Source organism: Macaca mulatta, chromosome 2 (assembly GCF_049350105.2).
Source record: "Macaca mulatta isolate MMU2019108-1 chromosome 2, T2T-MMU8v2.0, whole genome shotgun sequence".
Taxonomy (NCBI): Eukaryota; Metazoa; Chordata; class Mammalia; order Primates; family Cercopithecidae; genus Macaca; species Macaca mulatta.
The window spans coordinates 101378266-101399436 of NC_133407.1; the positions used below are offsets into that span (position 1 = coordinate 101378266).

Genomic DNA, 21171 nt, shown 5'->3' on the forward strand with positions numbered 1-21171 from the left:
GTGTCGGTATGAGATACTCTGGGGCAGTTTTGTGTTTTGCTTTTTTTTTTTTTTTTTCAAAACAGTTTTGTAAGTCGCCTGTAGAAGAAAGTGTGACTTCTTGGTGCATCAGTGATGCGTGACTCTCCCACTGATGGATTGTAGTGAAATTGTCTCATACTTGCTCCTGAGCTTGCCTGGCTTTCCTGAGCAGTCCTTAGGAGGAGAAATATGAGGAGTTAAGGTTATCTGTGAGCAGACGACAAAGCAGAGGAAGGTCAGGAAATGTGTCCATGGTCTCAGGAGTAAGGAAGTGAAAGAGTACTCTCCTCAAAGAGAAGAGGGAGCAGGCTGCTTCATACTCCAAACCACCACTGCCTCAGAGCAGCCCTGACCATCAGGATCTGTCATGTGGGTCAAAGGGTTCTTGAGAAAGTCTTTGGAGGCCATCCATATGGACACCTGCTGAAAATGAAGCCTAGACTGAAAAATGGCCAGTCGACATGTTCAACCTCACCGATAGTCACAGAATTTCACATTAAAACAACTGTGAGGAAGTTTCCAAATTTTTTTTTTTTTTTTGAGACGGAGCCTCGCTCTGTCACCCAGGCTGGAGTGCAGTGGCACAGTCTCGGCTCACTGCAAGCTCTGCCTCCCGGGAGGCCATTCTCCTGCCTCAGCCTCCCGAGTAGCTGGGACTACAGGCGCCCGCCACCACGCCCGGCTAATTTTTTTTTTGTCTTTTTTTTTTTTTAATTTTTTTAGTAGAGACGGGGTTTCACCGTATTAGCCAGGATGGTCTCCATCTCCTGACCTCATGATCTGCCCGCCTTGGCCTCCCAAAGTGCTGGGATTACAGGCGTGAGCCATGACACCCAGCCAGAAGTTTCCAAATTTTAAAATGAAGGCAGAAAAATACTACTACTCCCTTTTCTCAGAAATCACCTAAAAGGAAAATGAGAAACAGAACTACAGATACTCATTCTCTGCGAAACTAAGTGACATCTGAAACCTCAGACCGCTGTATAGGAGGAAGGGCTGAAAAGAGGAATGAAGGTCAAATGTGAAGGTTGGGAGGATGTCTGCAGTCTAAGAGCTCAGACAAAACTGGCCAAGTACAGTTCTTTAAAATAGATGGCATATCCTAATGGACCAAACCAGTAATCCTTTAGAGAAGCAAGGAGTCAGAGCTGAATTAATAATCATACATATACAACATGCGTGCAGGCAGCAGGCTGATGGGGAGACAAGCTTGGAGGAGAAACATTCTGCATTATGAGTTCTACGGCTGCCTGGATCTCCTGCCGGGATCTTGGCTGTGGGGAAAAGACTGAAAGAATTTGGCACAAACATAATTACATGTTATGAGGAATATCATCTTAACTGAGGAGGATTGTTGCTAGCTAGGAGTCCTGCCCTGTCCCCACCACTGCAAACCTGCAGTTTCCTGATGTGGGAAGAATAGTGGATGAATGTAGAGTGATTCCACTTGTGTAATATATACATGCACATAAACATATTCTTATATGTGCAGTATTTTACATACAGAAGAATAGACAGTAAGCTATTCCCAGGCATTCCCATCCTTAGGCAAGGGTTATTTTCACTTTTACTATGTTGTTAGGATGTTTTTTACTTCAGACATTTTCAAAGTAAAAAGAAATTTATTTTCTTGTTATTAAAAAAAAGAACATAAAAACTGGAGTAACAAAAAGAAAAAATTATGGAAAGTCTTTATCCTTTTGACTGTATCTATTCAAGTCCCTCAAATTGACCACACTTAAAATTATTAGCCACTGTTTTAGGTGAGAAATTACCCATTACACTTTTATAGGGCTGTGAATTTATTTAGCAAAGAAAAAGACTCTCATTTTTCTGTTTATCCTTAGTTTTTCACACATGTCCAGGTATAGTCACATACAGTTGTTGAATGAAGAAGTTAATAACGTATCCAGTCCTGGCAGTTCAGAAGAGTTGACATTCCACAAAGCAGTATTTTTGTGCTTTGTTTTCAGATGGAGCTTGATAGATCAGCTGATCCTCCTCCTGCAATTTGGGTTGCAACAACTAAGTCTACAGTAAATAAATGGGTAAGTGAGCCGTTAACCTGGCAAAGGTTTATAAACATGTATTTTGTTATCACAGACCTGTAGACACCGGTTGCAAATGCTCAGTGTGGCCCTAACTCTAGCATGCTTTTGGGCAGGGGCAAAAACCTGAAAGCCCTGTGAATGTAGGTAGAATCCTAAAGATCATACTAAAATTAAGATAATAATCAAAATGACTATTCTGACTTCTTTGTCCAGAGCCAAGATACTTGTTCCATGTCCTTAGAATAGACACAGTTGCCTGATAAAACCAGTAAGTCTTAGTACATCCTCTGACCTCATGAAGCTACATTTGAAGATAGGCAGCCCACGTACCAACAAGGCAGGGAAACTCACCAGGATTCAAATTTGTTTAAACATAAGAGAAAGCAGAAAATTGTGCTTTCAAATTAGTTTTCTTTTTCCTCATAGCATGAAGAACAGGGATAGAAATAGAGGATAAACAGAAGTCATCCAAAGCTCACTGTTAATTCTTAAATCTTAATTAAAAGACTTAAGTTTTCTTGCTTACCACACTATCTGTAGGTTACAAAAGAGAAAGTGTTTGCATTTATTCCTGTTGACATGCAGGTCAAGTGTTCTTTCTGTGTACTTATTTTTTAAATGTTGTTTATCTTGTGTTAATTTCATCATGCCAATTTATGACCAACATAATTTTACCTGGAAGAGTACTCCTACTTTCGTGCATAGTTTTCTCTCCCAAAGACAATATTCCCTTCTTAATATTTGTTTCTTTTTAAACGATGATAGATAATTGTATTGTGATCAGATATTTTTCGGTTGATGTAGTGGTTGTTGAGGTTTTCTTGTTTGTTTTTTGACTTTATTTTTCTTGCCACTTTAAACAGGCTGGCAAAAATTGTAGAGCGTAAAATGATCCAATAATAAATTTTGTTATTTTAGACTTTGAAGGGAATTCATAATTTTAGAGCCTCTGGAGATTATGACAATGACTGTACAAATCCTATAACACCTCTTTGTACACAACCTGACCAGGTTATTAAAGGTAAGAAAATGGAAGGTACTGTACCCTTTATTGAAGTTAGCAGTGGTTACTTAGAGATTGACAAAAATGAAGACAGTGACCTTGCTTTAAATATAATTCTGATGTAAACAAAAGATAACACATTGGTTTATTTTTAATATAAGAAAAAGAGGTTTTTTTTGGTTTTCGGTTTTTTTTTTTTTTTTTTTTGAGACGGAGTCTTGCTCTGTCGCCCAGGCTGGACTGCAGTGACAGGATCTCGGCTCACTACAACCCCTGCCTCCCAGGTTCAAGCCATTATCTTGCCTCATCCTCCCAAGCAGTTGCGATTACAGGTGTGAGCCACCACGCCCAGCTACTTTGTATATTTTTAGTAGAGATGGGGTTTCATCTTGTTGGCCAGGCTGGTCTCGAACTCCTGACCTCAAATGATCTGCCTGCCTCAGCCTCCCAAAGTATTGGGATTATGGGCATGAGCCACCACGCCCAGCCAGAAAAAGTTATTTTAAAAAATGCTGTTAGTGACTTTTAAAGTGGACTTTCTTGAGTCAGTTTATTTGCCTAACATGAGAATAGCCATGATAAAACCAGTAGCCACTTTGTAAAATATATAGGATTTAATATTGTACTTAGGTATGAGGCGGAAAAGGACAGATATGATCCTCAAATTCTACATGCTGCAGCTGATTATGGCAAAAAAGCAGCGTACGTTTAATGTCAGAGTTTAGGATTAGAATTTTGTGTGGCACATTCATTTGTTCATGCTGTTAAACCTTTAGAATATTCATTCAGGAAGCAAAAGATGGGAAGCAAAAGTTAATGCAAAATGAGACTAATGCAGAGATTTCCTGTCATCATTTTGACTTTTCCCAGTGGATAAAGCTGTTGTCTCTCAACAATTTTCCACTAGTACCCCTTTGACATGAAGAGCCCTTTAATCCATAATGTATTATTAAAATCAGACAGTTTTTCTTTGAATGTTTATAAATGGACATAAATAATTTATGGCCCTTGAATTGCTTTAGATATAATCATACAGTCTTTTGGTTTGCCTTTTCCTTTCTGGTAGCTAGTACAGTTTGTGTTCCTGTTACATACCAGTTAACAATTGTTACCACACTGTGAATTTAAATGTAGGAGGATTGTTTTACCAATTGTGTGTTTGTTTGTTTTTTTTTTCCCATTAGGGGGTGCTAGTATTATTCAGTGCCACATTCTTAATGATAAGAGACATATATTAACCAAAGATACCAATAATAATGTGGCATATTGGGACGTATTGAAGGTGAGTATGTTTTTTGGGTTAAATATAGGTTGTTAGATTGTGTACCCCCTTTATTTTTTATTTTTTGTATGTGATAATATAAATTAAAATGTAATTGCAGTAATACTTTATGGGGTGGTGTATACTTTCTTGTGTGAATATCAGATAAGGTCATAGTTCATCTTTTTAAGTAAATAAACTGTTTAAATGGAATCATTTTCTCTGGTTAGTGTATTGCAGACAATCTTATATGCTTCCTTACCTTAAAAGTCTCATCCTTGTCACTATTGACATCTTAAGCCAGATAATTATTTGGTGGGGGGAGGGGGCAGATAGGGGCTATTCCATGCATTGTAGGATGTTTAGAACCTCTCTAGCCTCTACCCACTAGTTGCCAGTAATACCCCTCCCTCCCCCGCGGTGTGGCAACCACAGGTGTCTCCACATGTTGCCAGATATTTGGAGGGAGGAAGAATGGTGTAAAATCACCCTAGATGAGACACACTGGAGTGCACAAAATAAGGTTGGCTGTTTCTTAGGATTTATAGACATCACTATGAGCATTAGTTACAACTCTGGGTCATGTTACAATAACTCCCTGTGGGACAGTTGAAATGCATGAAGCTATTCAATCACATTCCAAATAGCACTGAAGTGTTTGTAGGCTGATTAAAAAGTTAGTCTACTTTTATCATTCTGACCAGTCTCTTAGTGTTGTTGGTATACTTGTTCATTTGTTCAACAGATATTTCTTAGATTGAATGACTATCATGTGCAAAGAACCATGCTTAAGGGTCATAAATGATGAAAAAGTCTTTACTTTGATCCCCTTTGGTAGGGAAAACTTTATAGATAAAGAAGAAACAGATTTCAGGATAGCTTATGGATGAGGGAAGTCAGGAGAGCTTTGTGGTGGAGAAATCACTTGAACAAGGACTTAAAGATTTCTAGTAGATGAATAATGGGGGTAGGAGGAAGAGCATTTCAGGAAAAGGAAATGAATGGCAGAGGCACAGAAGAAGGATGGTATGTGCTTATTTGGGGCAAGGTGAGCAGTTTTGTTTATTTGGAGACCAGAGTAAATATAAGGAAGTAATAGGGGGTGTAAGGTTGAAAAATGACATATAGGTTATTTCCCAAAGAGTCTTAAGCTGCAGTACCCAAAGTTGGCCTTTCTTTTGTACTCCCAGAAGAACCTTAGATAATTTTAGAGCAGGAAAATCTCATGTTGAGAGCAGTAGTAGTTAGTGTATGTAATGGGAGACTAAAAGCTGGAAGACATCATGATTAGAGATCTAAAGGAAGAGACATGAGCACCATAGGAAAGGTTAAATAAATAAATAAATAAAAATAAAGGGCGAGACAGATGTTGAGCATATTATAAAGGAAGAATTGAAAAGAGCTGGTATTTTGGTTAAGCTCCTGGTTATAAAGAAAAGAGATTCACTTACTTAATGATCTAAAGAATAAGACAGGCAAGTTTCTTGTTAGGAAAATGGGCCTGTCTGTGAACAGAAACCTTGACTTGACTACTGTTTTTACTCCTGGTGGGACATCTATGTGGGAAGTCCATTATGAAACAGTTGTTTGGTGAGCATTGCTTCAGAATGAGAGGCTTTAGTTCTTTGAGTAGAAAGTTTAGTTGCAGCAAGCTTCAAAAATCTGATTAGTTTTTCTTTACAATAGAGAGATGCCTGTTGGGGGTCGGGGTAGAAACTCATGTTGATTTCATAGAGAGTTCCTTTGGGGACTGGGAGGATCCAGAACAGCCCTAAGGAACTGAGCAGCAGGAATTCTTGATTCTTCACTTTGATACTCTACCACAAATGTGTCCCTAACTCTGTCCTGTGGCTAGACTTCACCTCATGCTGCCCAGGACGTAATTATCTCCAGAATACCCAAGAGAATCTGATCAGGCCAGCTACTCTTTGAGAGTTGACCTATCAGGTTTTCTGTATATGGGTCTGTTGCCCACTCTTGGTCTGGTTAACTGAGGCCTGAGTAGAGTCCTGCCGTCTGAATGGGAGGTCCTTCTACTTAGATGGGGCTAGCACACATCATGATAGGCATTTCTGTGTACCTAGCAGCTTCCCATATTCAGACCTTGAAGTTTTGATATCAAATGATCTGGTGTAATAGACATGGCTGAACAGTGTGGGACAGTCAGGAGTTTTTTAGGAACATTGGCTTGTGGGTTGGACAGAACTGCATTCTAACCTTGGCTCTGCCAAGTACTCACCAAGTGACCTAGGGAATATGCTAGGGAACATCTCTAAAATGGTTTCTTCATTCCTAAAATGTCGAGGGTGCCTATTATTGGTGATGTTGAGAAGCACAGTGTCTGGTACTTAATAGGAGGCTGTTGCACTAAAACAGGTGAAAGGTGATATTTGTCTAGACTAGGGTGGGAACAAGGGAGATGGAAAAAATAGAATGATTAGGAAAATATTTAGGCCTGTGAACAAGAGTGATAACTTTTTTTTTTTTTTTTTTTTTTTTGATATGGAGTCTCACTCTGTTGCCCAGGCTGGAGTGCAGTGGCGCGATCTCGGCTCACTGCAACCTCCAACTCCCTGGTTGGAGCAATTCTCCTGCCTCAGCCTCCCGAGTAGCTGGGACTACATGCATGCACCACCACATCGGGCTAATTTTTGTATTTTTAGTAGAGACAGGGTTTCACCATGTTGACCAGGATGGTCTCAATCTCCTGACCTCATGATCCACCCGCCTTGGCCTCCCAAAGTGCTGAGATTACAGGTGTGAGCCACCGTGCCTGGCCACAGGAGTGATACTTTAATGAAAGGAGTATGAGGAAAGGAAGAAGCAAGAATGAGTCCCAGGTTTCTTGATTGGACAGTTTGTTGAATAGAAGTGATGTAGGGAATGTAAGATGAAAAACAGGTTATCAGGAGAAAAGGATATGCTGAGAAAGATGTTGAATTTGAGTTTCTGTGGGATATCTGAATAGAGATGTATGGTGGGCAGACAGCTGTACAGTCTCAAGCACAGTTAAAGAACTGGGCTGGAGAAAAAGGCTCAGCAGTCATCAGCTTGTGGATTACAGTTGATGTCATAGGAAATGTCAGAGTTTCCAAGGGACATATGTAGACTGAGAAGAAACTAAGTCATCAGTTTTTCAGGGATGTTGGGAAAAGAGGAGGCCACAATAGTATATGATTTTAAAAAGTTGCAGGGGAGTAAGAAAACCAAGAGCCAATGGCAGCTCAAGAACAAATTGAGTATTTCAGGAAGGAGCTTGTGGTTAGTGGCATTAACCTGCTGTGAGTTGATTTAAGATGTGACTGTAACATGCACATGGATTTAAATAAAGAGGGTGGCCTCTGGTTAGAGTCTTAAGGGCAAAAGCCAGATAGAGTGCGTTGAGTAGTGATTTGAAGGTGAAGAAACAGAAAATTTGACTGGATAATCTTTGAAGAAATTTGATTGGAGGGGTAGGCAGGAAGAGGCAGAAGCTGGAGAAGAGGTAGGAGTCAGAGGGCCAAAGGAAGCTTTTGATTTTGTTTGGTTTTGTTTGGGTATTTGGGTATTTTTCAGATGTAAGAAATTTGAGCATATTTCATTGCTCCTAGGGAGAAGCCAGTAGAGACATTCATGGGTAGATGACAATACAAGGTCATCCCAAGAAGCAAGAGGTGAGGGGGACTGGAGCACAGTCAGAAGGGATACTGTTTTCCTTGCACCAGGGAGAATGATAGAGAAAGTTAAGGGGATTCTGTCAAGGTTTTTCTTTGTTTTAAGAAAAAGAAGTCAGAATCATGTGCTGAGGGTAATGGGGAAGGTGGCAAGGTCAAAGGTAGAAGAGAGATTTAATTGAGATAGACTGTGAGACAGTGAGCCCAGGGCTCAAGTCTCCAGTAAATGAGGGAGAGTGGCAGGTTGCTAGATGGCAGTGAAGGAAAGGTGTACAGTTTACTGCTGCTGAATGACATGGGCCTCAGAGAAGTAAGTTTTTACATGGAGATGGTGGAGTAATGGTCTCCATGTAGCATCAAGGAACGATGGGATGTGGGAAAATATGCAGTCCGCCTTTGAGAAGATGGCCGACAACTGGGACCCTTGAAAGAGCCACGTTGCTGTTAAGATGAGGTGGTATATTATTATCAGTATCAGCACAATTAAATTACAGTTTCTCCCCAAATAATATTTTGTGCTTTTTTAATTTAAAATTTTTATAGCAGCAGATTGTTATTTAAAAAAAGGACCACATTCTTTTTGAAATGTATTTTAGACTGTTAAGACACGTGAAAATGTGTAAAATTTTGAATAGCAAAGTCAGAACCAAGTGAATTCACCACTTAATATTGATCATTATACTTTCTTTTGATGTATAGGCATGTAAAGTTGAAGATCTGGGCAAAGTGGATTTTGAAGATGAAATTAAGAAAAGATTTAAAATGGTATATGTACCAAATTGGTTCTCAGTAGACTTAAAAACAGGGGTAAGTTAGCAGTTGATACTTGTATAATTTGGGATAATTGAAGATTTTCATTATAGCTCATAATTATTATTAGTTACAGAGTCCTGTGTTTTTAAGTGTGAAAGAAAAAAAAATCTGTGTTAAAACTTACAAAATGCAAAACGGAATAAAAAAGAAAACAAAATTTTAAAAAACAAAAAAAAATTAAAAAAGAAAAAAATTAAAAAGTTACAGAATGTCTTTGGTATCCCAGGAAACTAAATTGTGTAGTTGCATTGAATCACATAAAACACATTTTGGTTCCTGAATTTATGACTTAGCACTTCAATCAAGTAGTACAAACAAATGAAGGTTTAGAGACTTGTTTGGAGAATATATTCAAATAGAATGCCACTAAGTTTTTTCTTTTGATAGATGTTAACTATTACTTTGGATGAAAGTGACTGTTTTGCTGCCTGGGTTTCTGCAAAAGATGCCGGTTTTAGCAGCCCTGATGGGTCAGATCCAAAATGTGAGTTTAAGTGTCCTTCATTTTTTCCCTCCCTTCTAAAGAGAACATGAATATGAGCTGTTTTTTGCTAAGTACTTATCTTTATAAAAGTTCTCTATATTTTGTTGACTATGTCCTAAAAATGTGGTATGTACAAATACCTGATGAATACAAGTCATTTTAGTAACTTTATATGGAAATAGCCCTTTAAAGAATCTGATTCTCATTTTTGTTTTTAAATAATAGCTATATCTGAGCAACCATATAGAATATCTCTTTGCTCCATATCATCATTGCTTTAAACATTCTAAGATAAAATTTTAGCAGAATTGGCAAAATGACTAAAGTCTTAATTTTAGACATCATTGGCATTGGGTTAAGAATTTAACATCAGAGGGCCGGGCGCGGTGGCTCAAGCCTGTAATCCCAGCACTTTGGGAGGCCGAGACGGGTGGATCACAAGGTCAGGAGATCGAGACCATCCTGGCTAACACAGTGAAACCCCGTCTCTACTAAAAAATACAAAAAACTAGCCGGGCGAGCTGGCGGGCGCCTGTGGTCCCAGCTACTCGGGAGGCTGAGGCAGGAGAATGGCGTGAACCCGGGAGGCGGAGCTTGCAGTGAGCTGAGATCAGGCCACTGCACTCCAGCCTGGGCGACAGAGCGAGACTCCGTCTCAAAAAAAAAAAAAAAAAGAATTTAACATCAGAATATGTACAAACTTAGAATTTTTATTCTCTTTTTAGGTTAAAGCCAATTAACTCTCTTTTCCATTTTATCTCTTTTTAATTAACTTCTTGGCAGTGAATTTAGGAGGACTTTTACTCCAAGCACTCCTGGAATATTGGCCTAGAACACATGTGAATCCAATGGATGAAGAGGAAAATGAAGTAAACCATGGTTAGTTTTTATATTCAGATAGTTGCATAAAAAGTTAGAGGTACTTACTTAAAAGGTACTTACTTAAACTGTTTGCTAAAATATTTGTGGTGTGCTCAATTTATTGTCCGCCCTTCCACACCTCAAAGTAAGAACATCCATCCAGTCTTAACTGAGACTGAGATTCCAAAAGAGCAGACCACCTTATGATGTGGCTTTTAGTGAGACTGCTCAAGATAAATAAAATACCCTATATTTATATTCAGATGACTTTTGTCTTAAAATGAGGCACCTTAACAGACTTATTTCCAAAATATTCTTCAAGGTACCTGTGATCTTTTGGATTAACCTCCAAAGCTAGGTAGGTAGGTGCATCAGAAAGCCAGGTTTTTCATTGCATAGTCACTCTTCATGTTGGGCTGAAATGTTGGTATTTGCTAGTCTCATGGCCTACCTGATTTTGACTCTGTTTCAAAAAAAAGTCAAATTCCATCTCAGAAGTGACAGGGCAAATGCTCAAGCATGTGTAAAGAATTAATGTCATTGAGGACATCTGAAAGGTTTGTGTGCCATAGGCAGTGGCAGTAACGTCCTCTGAGCAGCAGAGGAGAACATGTTTTGAATATATGCATTTGGCTCAGTTTGATCAAAGGAAGGGGAAACAAGAACTTAGAATTTCACATCCTCATGTGTAACCTACAGCTGGTTGAGGAATCACTGAGTCCCATCAACTGAGGCTTACTCCTCTGAAGATTCTCTGCTGGCTACCAGGAGTGAGCAACAATGGCGAGTACCTCCTGCCAGGGACTTTGTTCTGGCTGTCAGATTCACCCATGATGATATGTGGTATTTAAATCTCTCACATGAGGATGACATGCTTCCTTGAAAACCAGTCTTCTGATGTTCCTGTCAGAGAGAGGGTGCTGTTGTCCCACCCATGGTGGCTTTTCTTTTACATCACCTAACACACTTTGATCCCTGTCAGAATTGTACCGTGGACTTTGAGTCAAAGAAACTGATGGAAAAATCTTTCCACAGAGGGTCAAGAAAGCTAGGTTCTGGGGTGGGCTCTGCTGCTTAACAGCTATGTTGCTGTGGGCAGATCATTTCCAGTTAGATGGGATACTCTCAGCGACCCAAATAAGCAATAAGGATTAAGTTACCAAAATAGTGGTATAGTCAGGCACCCCTTGGATCTAGGCTTTGGGTGAGGAGTATAAGGAAGACATCACCAGAAACCACGTCATCCTTAACATCAGACTGCACGGGGAAGGCAGGGCAGGGCATGGCTACCTCCTCATCCAGTGCTCAGACCACAGCACCTGCAGCATATACTCAGTGGACACTCTGGAGTTGTTCAGATGGTGAGCAGCTCTACTATTCAGGGGCCCTTACCAAGTTTCAGGTGGGGGTGCTAAAGACACATGGGTATGGTCCCTGTCCTTCAGGAGCTGATGTTCTGGTATGGCAGAGTTACTTATGGAAAGCACTCTGAGATAGAAGAATTGGGTACTAGGAGAGAGGTTCCACAAATGCTATAGGATTTCAGGGGGTCAGATACTTCCAGTTTAATGAGGAAAGTGTCATGAATGAATTGGCCACTTGAGTTGGTGTCACCTGTGCTGGGTCAAAAGTTTATAAAGAAAGCAGAATGGAGCTAGGCGTGGTGGCCTCACACCTGTAATCCCAGTGCTTTGGGAGGCCTCTAATATTTGTTGACAGTGATTTTGACATTTGTGCTTGTTGGGTTACTTACTACTTGATGGCTTATGTTTAGGCTGCTCTGCCGAGATTCTGGGGGTGAGACTGAGTCGATGCTTCTCAGGAGTTTGAAACCATGCTGGGCAATATAGCAAGACCCTGTCCCTACAAGAAATGTAAACAATTAGCCGGCTGTGGTGGTGTGTGCCTATAGTTCCAGCTATTCAGGAGGCTGAGGTGGGAGGATCACTTGAGCCAGGAGAGGTTGAGCTGCAATGATCTGTGATCACACCACTGCACTCCAGCCTGGGCAACAGAATGAGACCCTGTCTCAAAGAAAAAACAACAGTGGAAAGGAAATCTGCAGAGAACAATAAAAGCAAAATTGTGGACTCCTTGAGGATTTTTTCACAAATGCTTCTGTCATTAGTTATGGCTGCCATTAAATGTAATTTTTTTTCCTCAAGAAATTTTTCTGAGCTTGGTGTTCTACAAAAAAAAAAACAAAAACCCTAGATCATCATTTATATACAGGCTGTCCTAGACTTCCTTGTGGCTGAAGTAGCTGGTTATGTTTTTGTTCTGAATCTCAAACATTCGTCTCCTTTTTTATTAAAATCCTTGAAAATACAGTCATTTTTTCCATGAAATATACCACAAGTTGCTGTGTTTCTTATTTTCAGAAATTTAACTTTTGTTTTTAACCTTTATTTCTAACTCTGGTGGACTTAGAGGACATTTGAATTTAATCTTGCAATGTTTGAAGCTTATGGGAGTAAAATGTTTAGAATCTGTTTTTAGCACTAACTCTGATACTAACACCACCTGCATCTTTTCCTAGTAAATGGGGAGCAGGAGAACCGCGTGCAGAAGGGAAATGGATATTTTCAAGTGCCCCCCCACACACCCGTGATCTTTGGTGAAGCTGGAGGTCGCACACTGTTCAGGTATGGGTAAGAAAGACCAGAGGTTCTGCCTGAGAAGGTATCCCATTTGCTAAGAAGTGTCGACTCAAACTCAATATTTCGATACTAGAAATAGTTTATTATTAAATTCTAGGGATGCCAGGGATTGGAAGCATCCCATGTCCATGAGATAGTGAAATGTCTACTGCTGTTAGACCACATTCTAACTGGGAGGAGAACCTCTACTGTTAGAATGAGGTAGAATACTTTGCCTCGAAGCAGCTTCTCTATTGGTTTCTGTAGGAAATTTTCACTTTTCTTCACTTTACCCGTGTGACTGCAAGGGTCAAGCAACAGATGATACCACTAGAATTCCCTGCCCACAGAAGAGCTTCAGAGTACATTACTTTCCTTAGGCTGGTCTAGCCAAGATGAGCTGGGCTGCTCCTGGGAACTGTTGAGGCTGACACTGACATTGCCTGGGGTGCCAGACAGTTACGTGTGGGGCCCTTCAGGGAAGGGCTGGACTGGTTCACCTCCAGGTTGCCAGCAAGGTCCTAGTAGAGCCAGGGGGAGAGCTTACTAGTCTATAGTTGCCAGAAGAAAGAAAGAATAAGACATGCTTGTCTTATTCTTGAGTGCAGAATTATCTTTCTTTCTGATAGTTTCCTGAGTGGTTACCAGAAATACTCTGACTTCTACTGCATGTGAAAGTCTCTGCCATGCACTGTGGCACTAGCTGGGGACATTTACTGAGTGCTTTGCTTGCACCCAGGTTTCCTATCATCACCCAAGGACTCCAAGAATCAGCTATAGTGTATGCCTGGCCTTGGAATCTGGGGGCCTGAGTTTTAGGGCCTGCTTTCCCTTTTAGCTGAGTGAGTCATTCTTCCAGGCTGTACTTTATTTCCTCAGCTGTCAAGTGGGGGTTAGCCTACATGAAAACCATGAGGGTTCCTCCCTCTAATATTTGTTGACAGTGATTTTGACATCTGTGCTTGTTGGGTTACTTACTACTTGATGGCTTATGTTTAGGCTGCTCTGCCGAGATTCTGGGGGTGAGACTGAGTCGATGCTTCTTAATGAGACAGTGCCACAATGGGTAATTGACATCACTGTGGATGTAAGTATCCTCCACTCCCACTTGGCTATTTTATTTTTTTGCAACTCATGAAATTAAGAACTGCTTTAGACAGTATAATCTTAAACCTTACTAAAAGCTAGACTCCCAAGTGGAATCCCCATCTGCTTCCTTGCAGTTCCAAAGTTACAGAAGTAGTACTGATAATTATTTATATATCTAGCTTTGTTGGTTTTTATATATATGCTTATTCAATAAAATAATAAATGAATGAAGCCCTCATCTCTTCCCCAAGCATTCATTCTTGCCCATTCACTCCCTATCCTTCCTCCCATGCATAATAAATTAATGCATAGCCTTCAGTACTTTTTTCTTTCTATAATATTTGTGTACATAGATGTGTCTACAGTTCATTTTATTTTGCACAAAATCTCTTATACATACTGTTCTGCAACTTTTTTTCACCTAAAAAAATGTTGTCCTGATCATCTTTTCATGTCTGTACATGCGAATCATTCCTTTTTAATGACTGTGTAAGATTCTGCTGTATAAATGTACCATAATTTATTTAATCAGTCCCCTATTAATGGACATTTAAGTTGTTTCCAATGTTTTCTATTACAAACAGTGCTGCAGTGAACATCCTTGTACATATATCTTTGTGTACTTTTTAGGATAAATTCTTAGAAGTGGAATTGCTGGATCCAAGGGTATGCACATTTTAAATTTTGATAGATACTGCCAAATTGCCCTCACAAAGGCTGTACTAGTTTACATTCTCACCAACAGTGTATGAGTGCCCAGTTCCCCACACCTGCACCAACACTGGATACTTTTAATCTTTGCTAAAAAATAGGCAAACAGTATCTCATTATTTTTATGTGGATTAAAAACAAATTAATAGTGAAGTTAAGCATCTTTTCATATTGGCCATTTGTTTTTCTTCTGTGAATTACCTGTTTGTATTCTTTATCCATTTTTCTATTGGGTCATTTTTCTTACTGATTTGTGGGGTGGTTCTTTATATTGAATATTTACCCTTTAACTATTATCTGTGTCTCTCAATTAAATTTTCACTTCGTTCCTGCTTTCTTTTGCCAGGTGAAAAGTTTTACTTTCTATATAATCAAATTGATCCTTGATGGCTCTCAGTTTCATGTCTTGTTTAGGTATTTCCTACTCCAAAGAAACACAAATATTCTCCTATATTCTCTTTTAGTTCTTTTATGATACTTATTTCTAGCTCTCTAATCTATTAGAATTTATTCTTCTGTTTGGTGTGAAGTAGGATTCTGACTTTTACCAAAGGGACAGCTCGTGTGCTAGCACAATTTATTGAAAATCTGTCCTTTTTCTACTAATCTGGAATGCTGTGTTTATCATGTACTAAATTTCTGTATACACATGGGTCTATTTCTAGACTGTCTTATGTACTGTGGATCTATTTCATATCTTTCTAAAGCTGTATGAAAAGGAATTTAATCTTTAGAACCTTCAGAAACTTTATTTTCTGTCCCGGATATACCTCTAAGACTTAAAGCCAGTGTGACACCTGATGGATATTCCATGGTCTTCTCTATGCCCGAGCACCCCATAAGCCACTAATTTCTTTGAGTGTGAAACTCACCTGGGACACATTGCTGACTTTAGGCCTGTGGCTTATTCCTGAGAGGAGATATCCAGACAGGATGTGACATGGAGGCTTGGAGGGGATTAATACCCTGAGAAAAGATGACCACGTAATTTTATCTTTCATCTAAGAATGTGGTTTACTTCATGGTAGACATCTGGGTTCTTGGCTGAAGTTTCCATTCTTTCTTAACACCTCAGACTTCACTCTGATGTCAGAGGGAAAGAAAATGGGAGGACTTTGATTGGCCTTTTCAGTTGGATGATGGGCCTCACCAGCACAGAATATGTGGCTTTGCTCAAAGGTGAATGCTGTGGGTTTCTCTCAAGACACTTAAGTTTTTGTTTGGGCCTTTAGGTATCAGCCCCAATATTTTAATGTAGAATTGAGATTTTGGTTTGTATGGCTTAAAAAATTAAAATAAAGTTTGTTTCTCTTTAATACCTTGTACTGTTATCTAAGAAGAGCCATGCTACAATTTCATATTGCCACTAATGTCACATATATTTTTCTGATGAATTTTCTCAAAGGCTGACTTAGGTAATTTGATAGCTCACTATACATTTCATAGAAAGTCACTTTTAATTGTAAGATAATTATTACTCGCAAGTCATGTTTTCCTATTAACATTATTTTCATTTATCAACTAATAGAAACTATTATACCTTTTTTAACTTTTACTGTTTCAGAAAAATATGCCCAAATTCAACAAAATTCCTTTCTACCTCCAACCTCATGCATCTTCAGGAGCAAAAACCTTAAAAAAGTAAGTAAATATATGCTTTATTGATCTAATTAACTACTGAGAGAATTCCTTTTCCTTCCTTTTATAGCAAAGGAAGCATATACCAGATCTAAGGCTGATTTTATAATATTCATAGTTTATACAATTAAACCACTTACCAGGTACCAACTTTGGCCGACTACAGGTGTTCAGAAATAAATAAGGCCAGGCACAGTGGCTGATACCCATAATCCCAGCACTTTGGGAGGGTGAGGTGGGAGGATTAATTGAGGCCAGGAGTTTGAGACCAGCCTGAGCAACATAGTGAGACCCCCCTCACTACAAAAGATACAAGTAAAAAAATTAGCTGGGCATGGTAGCACACACTTGTAGTCCAAGCTAGCCAGGAAGCTAAGGCAGGAGGATCGTCAGAAGTTTGAGGCTGCAGTGAGCTAAGATCATGCTACTGCACTCCAGCTTGGGCAGCAGAGAGAGACCTTGTCTCTAAGAAAAAAATGATAAATAAAACATGCATTTTGTCTGTTGCCTTAATTCACAGTTTAGGACCCAACCTGTATATAATAGTTGCTTTTATGGATACTTAAGGAATAATGAGAGTGGGAGAAAGAAATGAGCTTGTGGCTGGAGCTTCCCAGAAAGGCTTCTTGAAGGACATGGAATTTGAGTTGGACATGTAATGATTGGTAGAACTTCAAAAGATAGATATTCCAAGTCCAGGACACAGTGTGATCAGGGATATGGAAGTGGGAGCATGCATAAGATAGTGGAAAGTAGTGTGAGGACCCATGCATCTGCAGCATGGGATGGAGGCACAGCAGGAAGATATTAGGAAGTAAATTGGAAAGGCTGTTAAAGGTTTTGTTGATGTTGGATTTGAATGCCAAGCCATAGAGCGTGCAGTGACTAAACACCAGAAACTTTTGAGCCAATGTGGGATATGGTCCAGGGAGACCCAAGAGAAGAATTTTAGTACTGTAGTGATGGAATGCTAAACTATGAACAATATGTATATTCTAGCAAATAAAATCAAAAAAATTTGTAAGCCTCTTTGTTACAGAGATTTCCAAACTTATATAGAAAGAGCTCCCCATTGTCCAATCAGATAGCTTCAGTAATTATCAATACCTTGCTAAACATTTTGCTTCACCTGTACCTCTACCTGCCCTCCCACCCACCTCCCTCCACACACCGCACAGACACACACACAATTATTTTAAAGTGAGTCTTAGATAGATTTAACAACTGCAGTTCAAATGGTTTTCAGAGCGTAAGCCTTAGTTTTTTGGTGTAATAGTTATTGACTGTTATCAGAGATACAGAAGTAGGGTGTTGGTGAGTCTAGTTTGGGACATAGAGAGTTTGAAGTGCCTGTAGGACATCCAACTGAAGATACCCAACCAGCTGTTGGGTTTGTGGTTTACGACAGAAGTTTGAGACTCAAGGTCTAGACTCAGGCATTGTCTACCCACAGGTGCTAGTTGAAGGCATGGCAGTGGGGAGGAAAGCCCAGGGAAAACTGAGCAGTGTAGGACTCTGGTAAGCATTGGGAGCTGCCTGCCTTTCCAGAATTATTATTTAGTTTGCCCAGGCTCTGGGAAAGTATTCAAGGGAATAAAACCCAGAAGGCTACTATGTATATATATGTAAGTGTTTTTGTTTGTTTGTTTGTTTTTCTGAGATGGAGTCTCACTCTGTTGCCCAGGCTAGAGTGCAGTGGCATGATCTTGGCTCACTGCAGCCTCTGCCTCCTGAGTAGCTGGAATTACAGGCGTGCACCACCATGCCCAGCTAATTTTTTGTATTTTAGTAGAGACAGGGTTTCACCATGTTGGTTAGCCAGGCTGGTCTTGAACTCCTGATCTGAAGTGATTCACCTGCCTTGGCCTCCCAAAGTGCTGGGATTATAGGCATGAGCCACCACACCTGGCCTGTATATGTAAGTTTTAAGAACATGTATTAATCTCATTTAGTTGTACATAAACTTATGTCTTAGAAGGACACTGTAGAAAATCTTTCGGCAGCTCTAAAAATGGATTAAGGTAATGACTAAAAACATTTATTGATTTTTCATCTTTATAAAATGTTCGCATCAAAGAAAAATAATATGGAATAAATAATATCTAGTGATTTCCCTGATGTCACAATATGCCACTGCTTCTTTACAGAGACAGACTCTCTGCTAGTGACATGCTCCAAGTCCGAAAAGTTATGGAACATGTTTATGAAAAAATTATCAACTTGGATAATGAGTCTCAAACCACTAGCTCTTCTAATAATGAAAAACCAGGAGAACAGGAAAAAGAAGAGGATATTGCTGTGTTGGCAGAGGAGAAAATTGAACTTTTGTGCCAGGACCAGGTAAGTGGACTTGAGGACTGCAGCCCCAGTTTTTCCAGTGCTGGTGCTTATCAAGAGTTACATGCCTTTGGGCGGGGGGCTTCTACTTTTAGAGGGGCTCTAAGGAGCCCTGGGCCTCTCCCACCTAAAGCCCACCCTAAAGCTCCTCTTTACTGCTGGGGAGATTTTCAGAGAAGGGATACATAGACAAATGTGGATGTGCTGGTAGCTTTTTTTTCTGACAAGAAAAAGACACATGGTCTTCTTGATTTGCAAAGCAGCATGTGCCATGTTAGTTTATGATTTAGAGTGAAGGTGTGCGGAGAAATGGCAGAATGGTTTTTTAAATCAAGATGCACTCAAAACATATCCTTAGACGAATGGCTGAAAGATGGCCTGGTGTTTCTGGTATAATCACAAAAGATGTACATCTCACTAAGCTCAATTTCATTCCCACATGCATGGAAGCCGTGACAGCAAGAATTGGATATCAGGCATAGGGGAGGAGTGAGCAAGCTGGAGTCCCTGAGTTAATGATAAAGGTTTTAGATATTAGAGACTTTGAAATTTTTAAACTTAATTTTGGCTATTCAGGTTTTGGATCCAAATATGGACCTTCGAACAGTGAAACACTTCATATGGAAGAGCGGTGGAGACCTAACCCTCCATTACCGTCAGAAGTCCACGTGAAGGGTGGGCTAATGCTTCTGGGTATTCATTTACGACCTTCCTCTATGGCCCCAAGAGTAGTCCTAGGAAGCCCACTGAGCCCCAACGGGAGCAAGACTTCTAATGGCCGATTTGGTATGGACCGAGATTATCTTTCAATTGAAGTGACTAATCGAGATGTAATATAGAAACCAGTCTCCATGTGTAGATTAAGCTGTCCCCAGGGAAGCAGAATGCAAGAGCAGAAGAACCCCAAGCAGACTATGCCTTTCGAGATGTACAGAAGACTGACAGCAGGCCAGTGCAGACTTTGCTTCCTCCTTGTTTCAAAGGACCTTATCTGTCTGTTAGCACTTGTTAGAGACACCTCGATCGGGCCACAACTGTCTTTGTTTCAACTTCAAACCCACACACTCTGTAGCTTTTCTAAAAGAGTACATTCCATTCATGCAATAGATATGAAGGCTTTTTCCAAGTTTGTCATATAAAAAAAATCAAATTGTTTTCACCATTTAAGACAGTTATTTTTAATGGGAATTTGCTGTTGCACAATTTGAGAACCAGCCCATTTCATAATAAAAGATTAATGTTGGGCTTGTTTTTAATATTGCATCTCAGATGTGTTCTTGTAGGAAGATCTGTTGAAATTCCAGGTGCTGGATCATAGCACTTGGACTGCTGGGCCAGAGTTTGCACAGCCCGTGCCTAGTGATGCTGCACCCTCCCATGACGTCCTGGCTTTGTGGCAACCCCAGGGAGGTGCAGCCGTTTCACTCCTTCCTCCACTGTGTCCAGTTCTATTTACACAAAGCGAGCTGAGACCATGGGTTCTTGCTCTGGATGAGCAGCATGACACCACTAAAACTTAAGACCATGGTGAAATTTCAGTTTCATTCAAATGTTACCTAAAATTTATGGTGTCAGAGTAAAGGGAGATCATAGTGAGTTAATTTGATATTCATATCCTGGAAGTATACATATTTGTTTTTCCAAAGTTTTATATGCAGGTTTTTGTTGTACCTGTATCTAGATCTTCTTTTCACTGTTCTAACAATCTAATACTTTCATAGAATCATTTGGATCTTGTATAGAATGTAACTTATTGGGGATAAACACTTCAACTTTTGGCAGAAAATACTTTGGATTCTCCCCAAGGTCATTTGTATTCAGAGTATAAATCAATGGTCCACCCCCATGAAACTGTAAGACAAGCCTCCTGTATGAAGCCAGAAGCACAAGTGCCTTCAGAGGGCAGTTGATTCCAGTCCAGTTGCCTCCCTAGCTTGTGTGTGGCCTGCCTCCAGCATAGCAGGGACTAGGGAGGGAGGCAGGGAAGGTTTTTTTCTTTTCTACGTCTTCACAGGTTCGGCTGGGGGCAGCTGATGGGCCTAAGTCCATACCTTACTATTTAAGATATTCTGATCGCACAACTGCAGAGACAGGGTTCCCTCACTGCTAGTCAGCTTCCTTTGGAAACTGGACAGGCCATTGCCACCTGCACTTTGAAGAAGTGAGCAAAGACGTGGCCACATTTCCAATAAGCTGAAATGGTCTTTCTCCCTTCCTCAGAGAGCAACCAGCTTTTTTTTTTTAAAAGTCCTTTCTATCTGTTGGATACAATAGTGCGCTTTTGGTGCACATTTTTTAGCAATAGTTGTGAATTAATGGCAAAAGCAAAACAAAACAAAAAACCAAACTTATTTACCAGCCCTCAGTTGTGTTTGCACGAGGGGCCTTTGAGCAAAGAAATGGGTTTTGCTGGGTCATTGTGCCCTGTGTGCTAAGCCTTGGGTGGCTGCATTCCCCTCCTATCATAGATCTGAACCCCAGCATGATTGTATTTCTTTCCCCTCCAGTCAAACCGTAATACAGTTTCCAGAAAATTTGACAGTCCTGCAATGCCAAAAGGGTAAAAATCTGTATTTCACAGTTGTATAGAATAAAGGCTTTAGTTAAAAT

The 21171-nt window shown here is 40.0% G+C and overlaps 1 protein-coding gene across 3 annotated transcripts in view; it reads left to right on the plus strand.

The window, feature by feature from the left end:
• Positions 1 to 21170, plus strand: part of WDR48 (WD repeat domain 48) — a 46784-nt gene extending 25614 nt beyond the window's left edge. For 2 of the 3 annotated variants that reach the window (XM_015131324.3, XM_015131325.3), the window contains 11 exons: positions 1995 to 2069; positions 2991 to 3093; positions 4260 to 4357; positions 8689 to 8796; positions 9190 to 9286; positions 10070 to 10165; positions 12687 to 12792; positions 13786 to 13873; positions 16151 to 16227; positions 18372 to 18564; positions 19138 to 21170. In XM_015131324.3, coding sequence (XP_014986810.1) covers positions 1995 to 2069; positions 2991 to 3093; positions 4260 to 4357; positions 8689 to 8796; positions 9190 to 9286; positions 10070 to 10165; positions 12687 to 12792; positions 13786 to 13873; positions 16151 to 16227; positions 18372 to 18564; positions 19138 to 19233 — 1137 coding nt within the window. In that variant the 3' untranslated portion in view covers positions 19234 to 21170. Of the gene's footprint in view, positions 1 to 1994; positions 2070 to 2990; positions 3094 to 4259; positions 4358 to 8688; positions 8797 to 9189; positions 9287 to 10069; positions 10166 to 12686; positions 12793 to 13785; positions 13874 to 14505; positions 14675 to 16150; positions 16228 to 18371; positions 18565 to 19137 lie in introns of those variants that run through there. The other variant, XM_077992195.1, reaches the window with a different exon arrangement.
• The last annotated feature ends 1 nt before the right edge of the window (position 21171 follows it).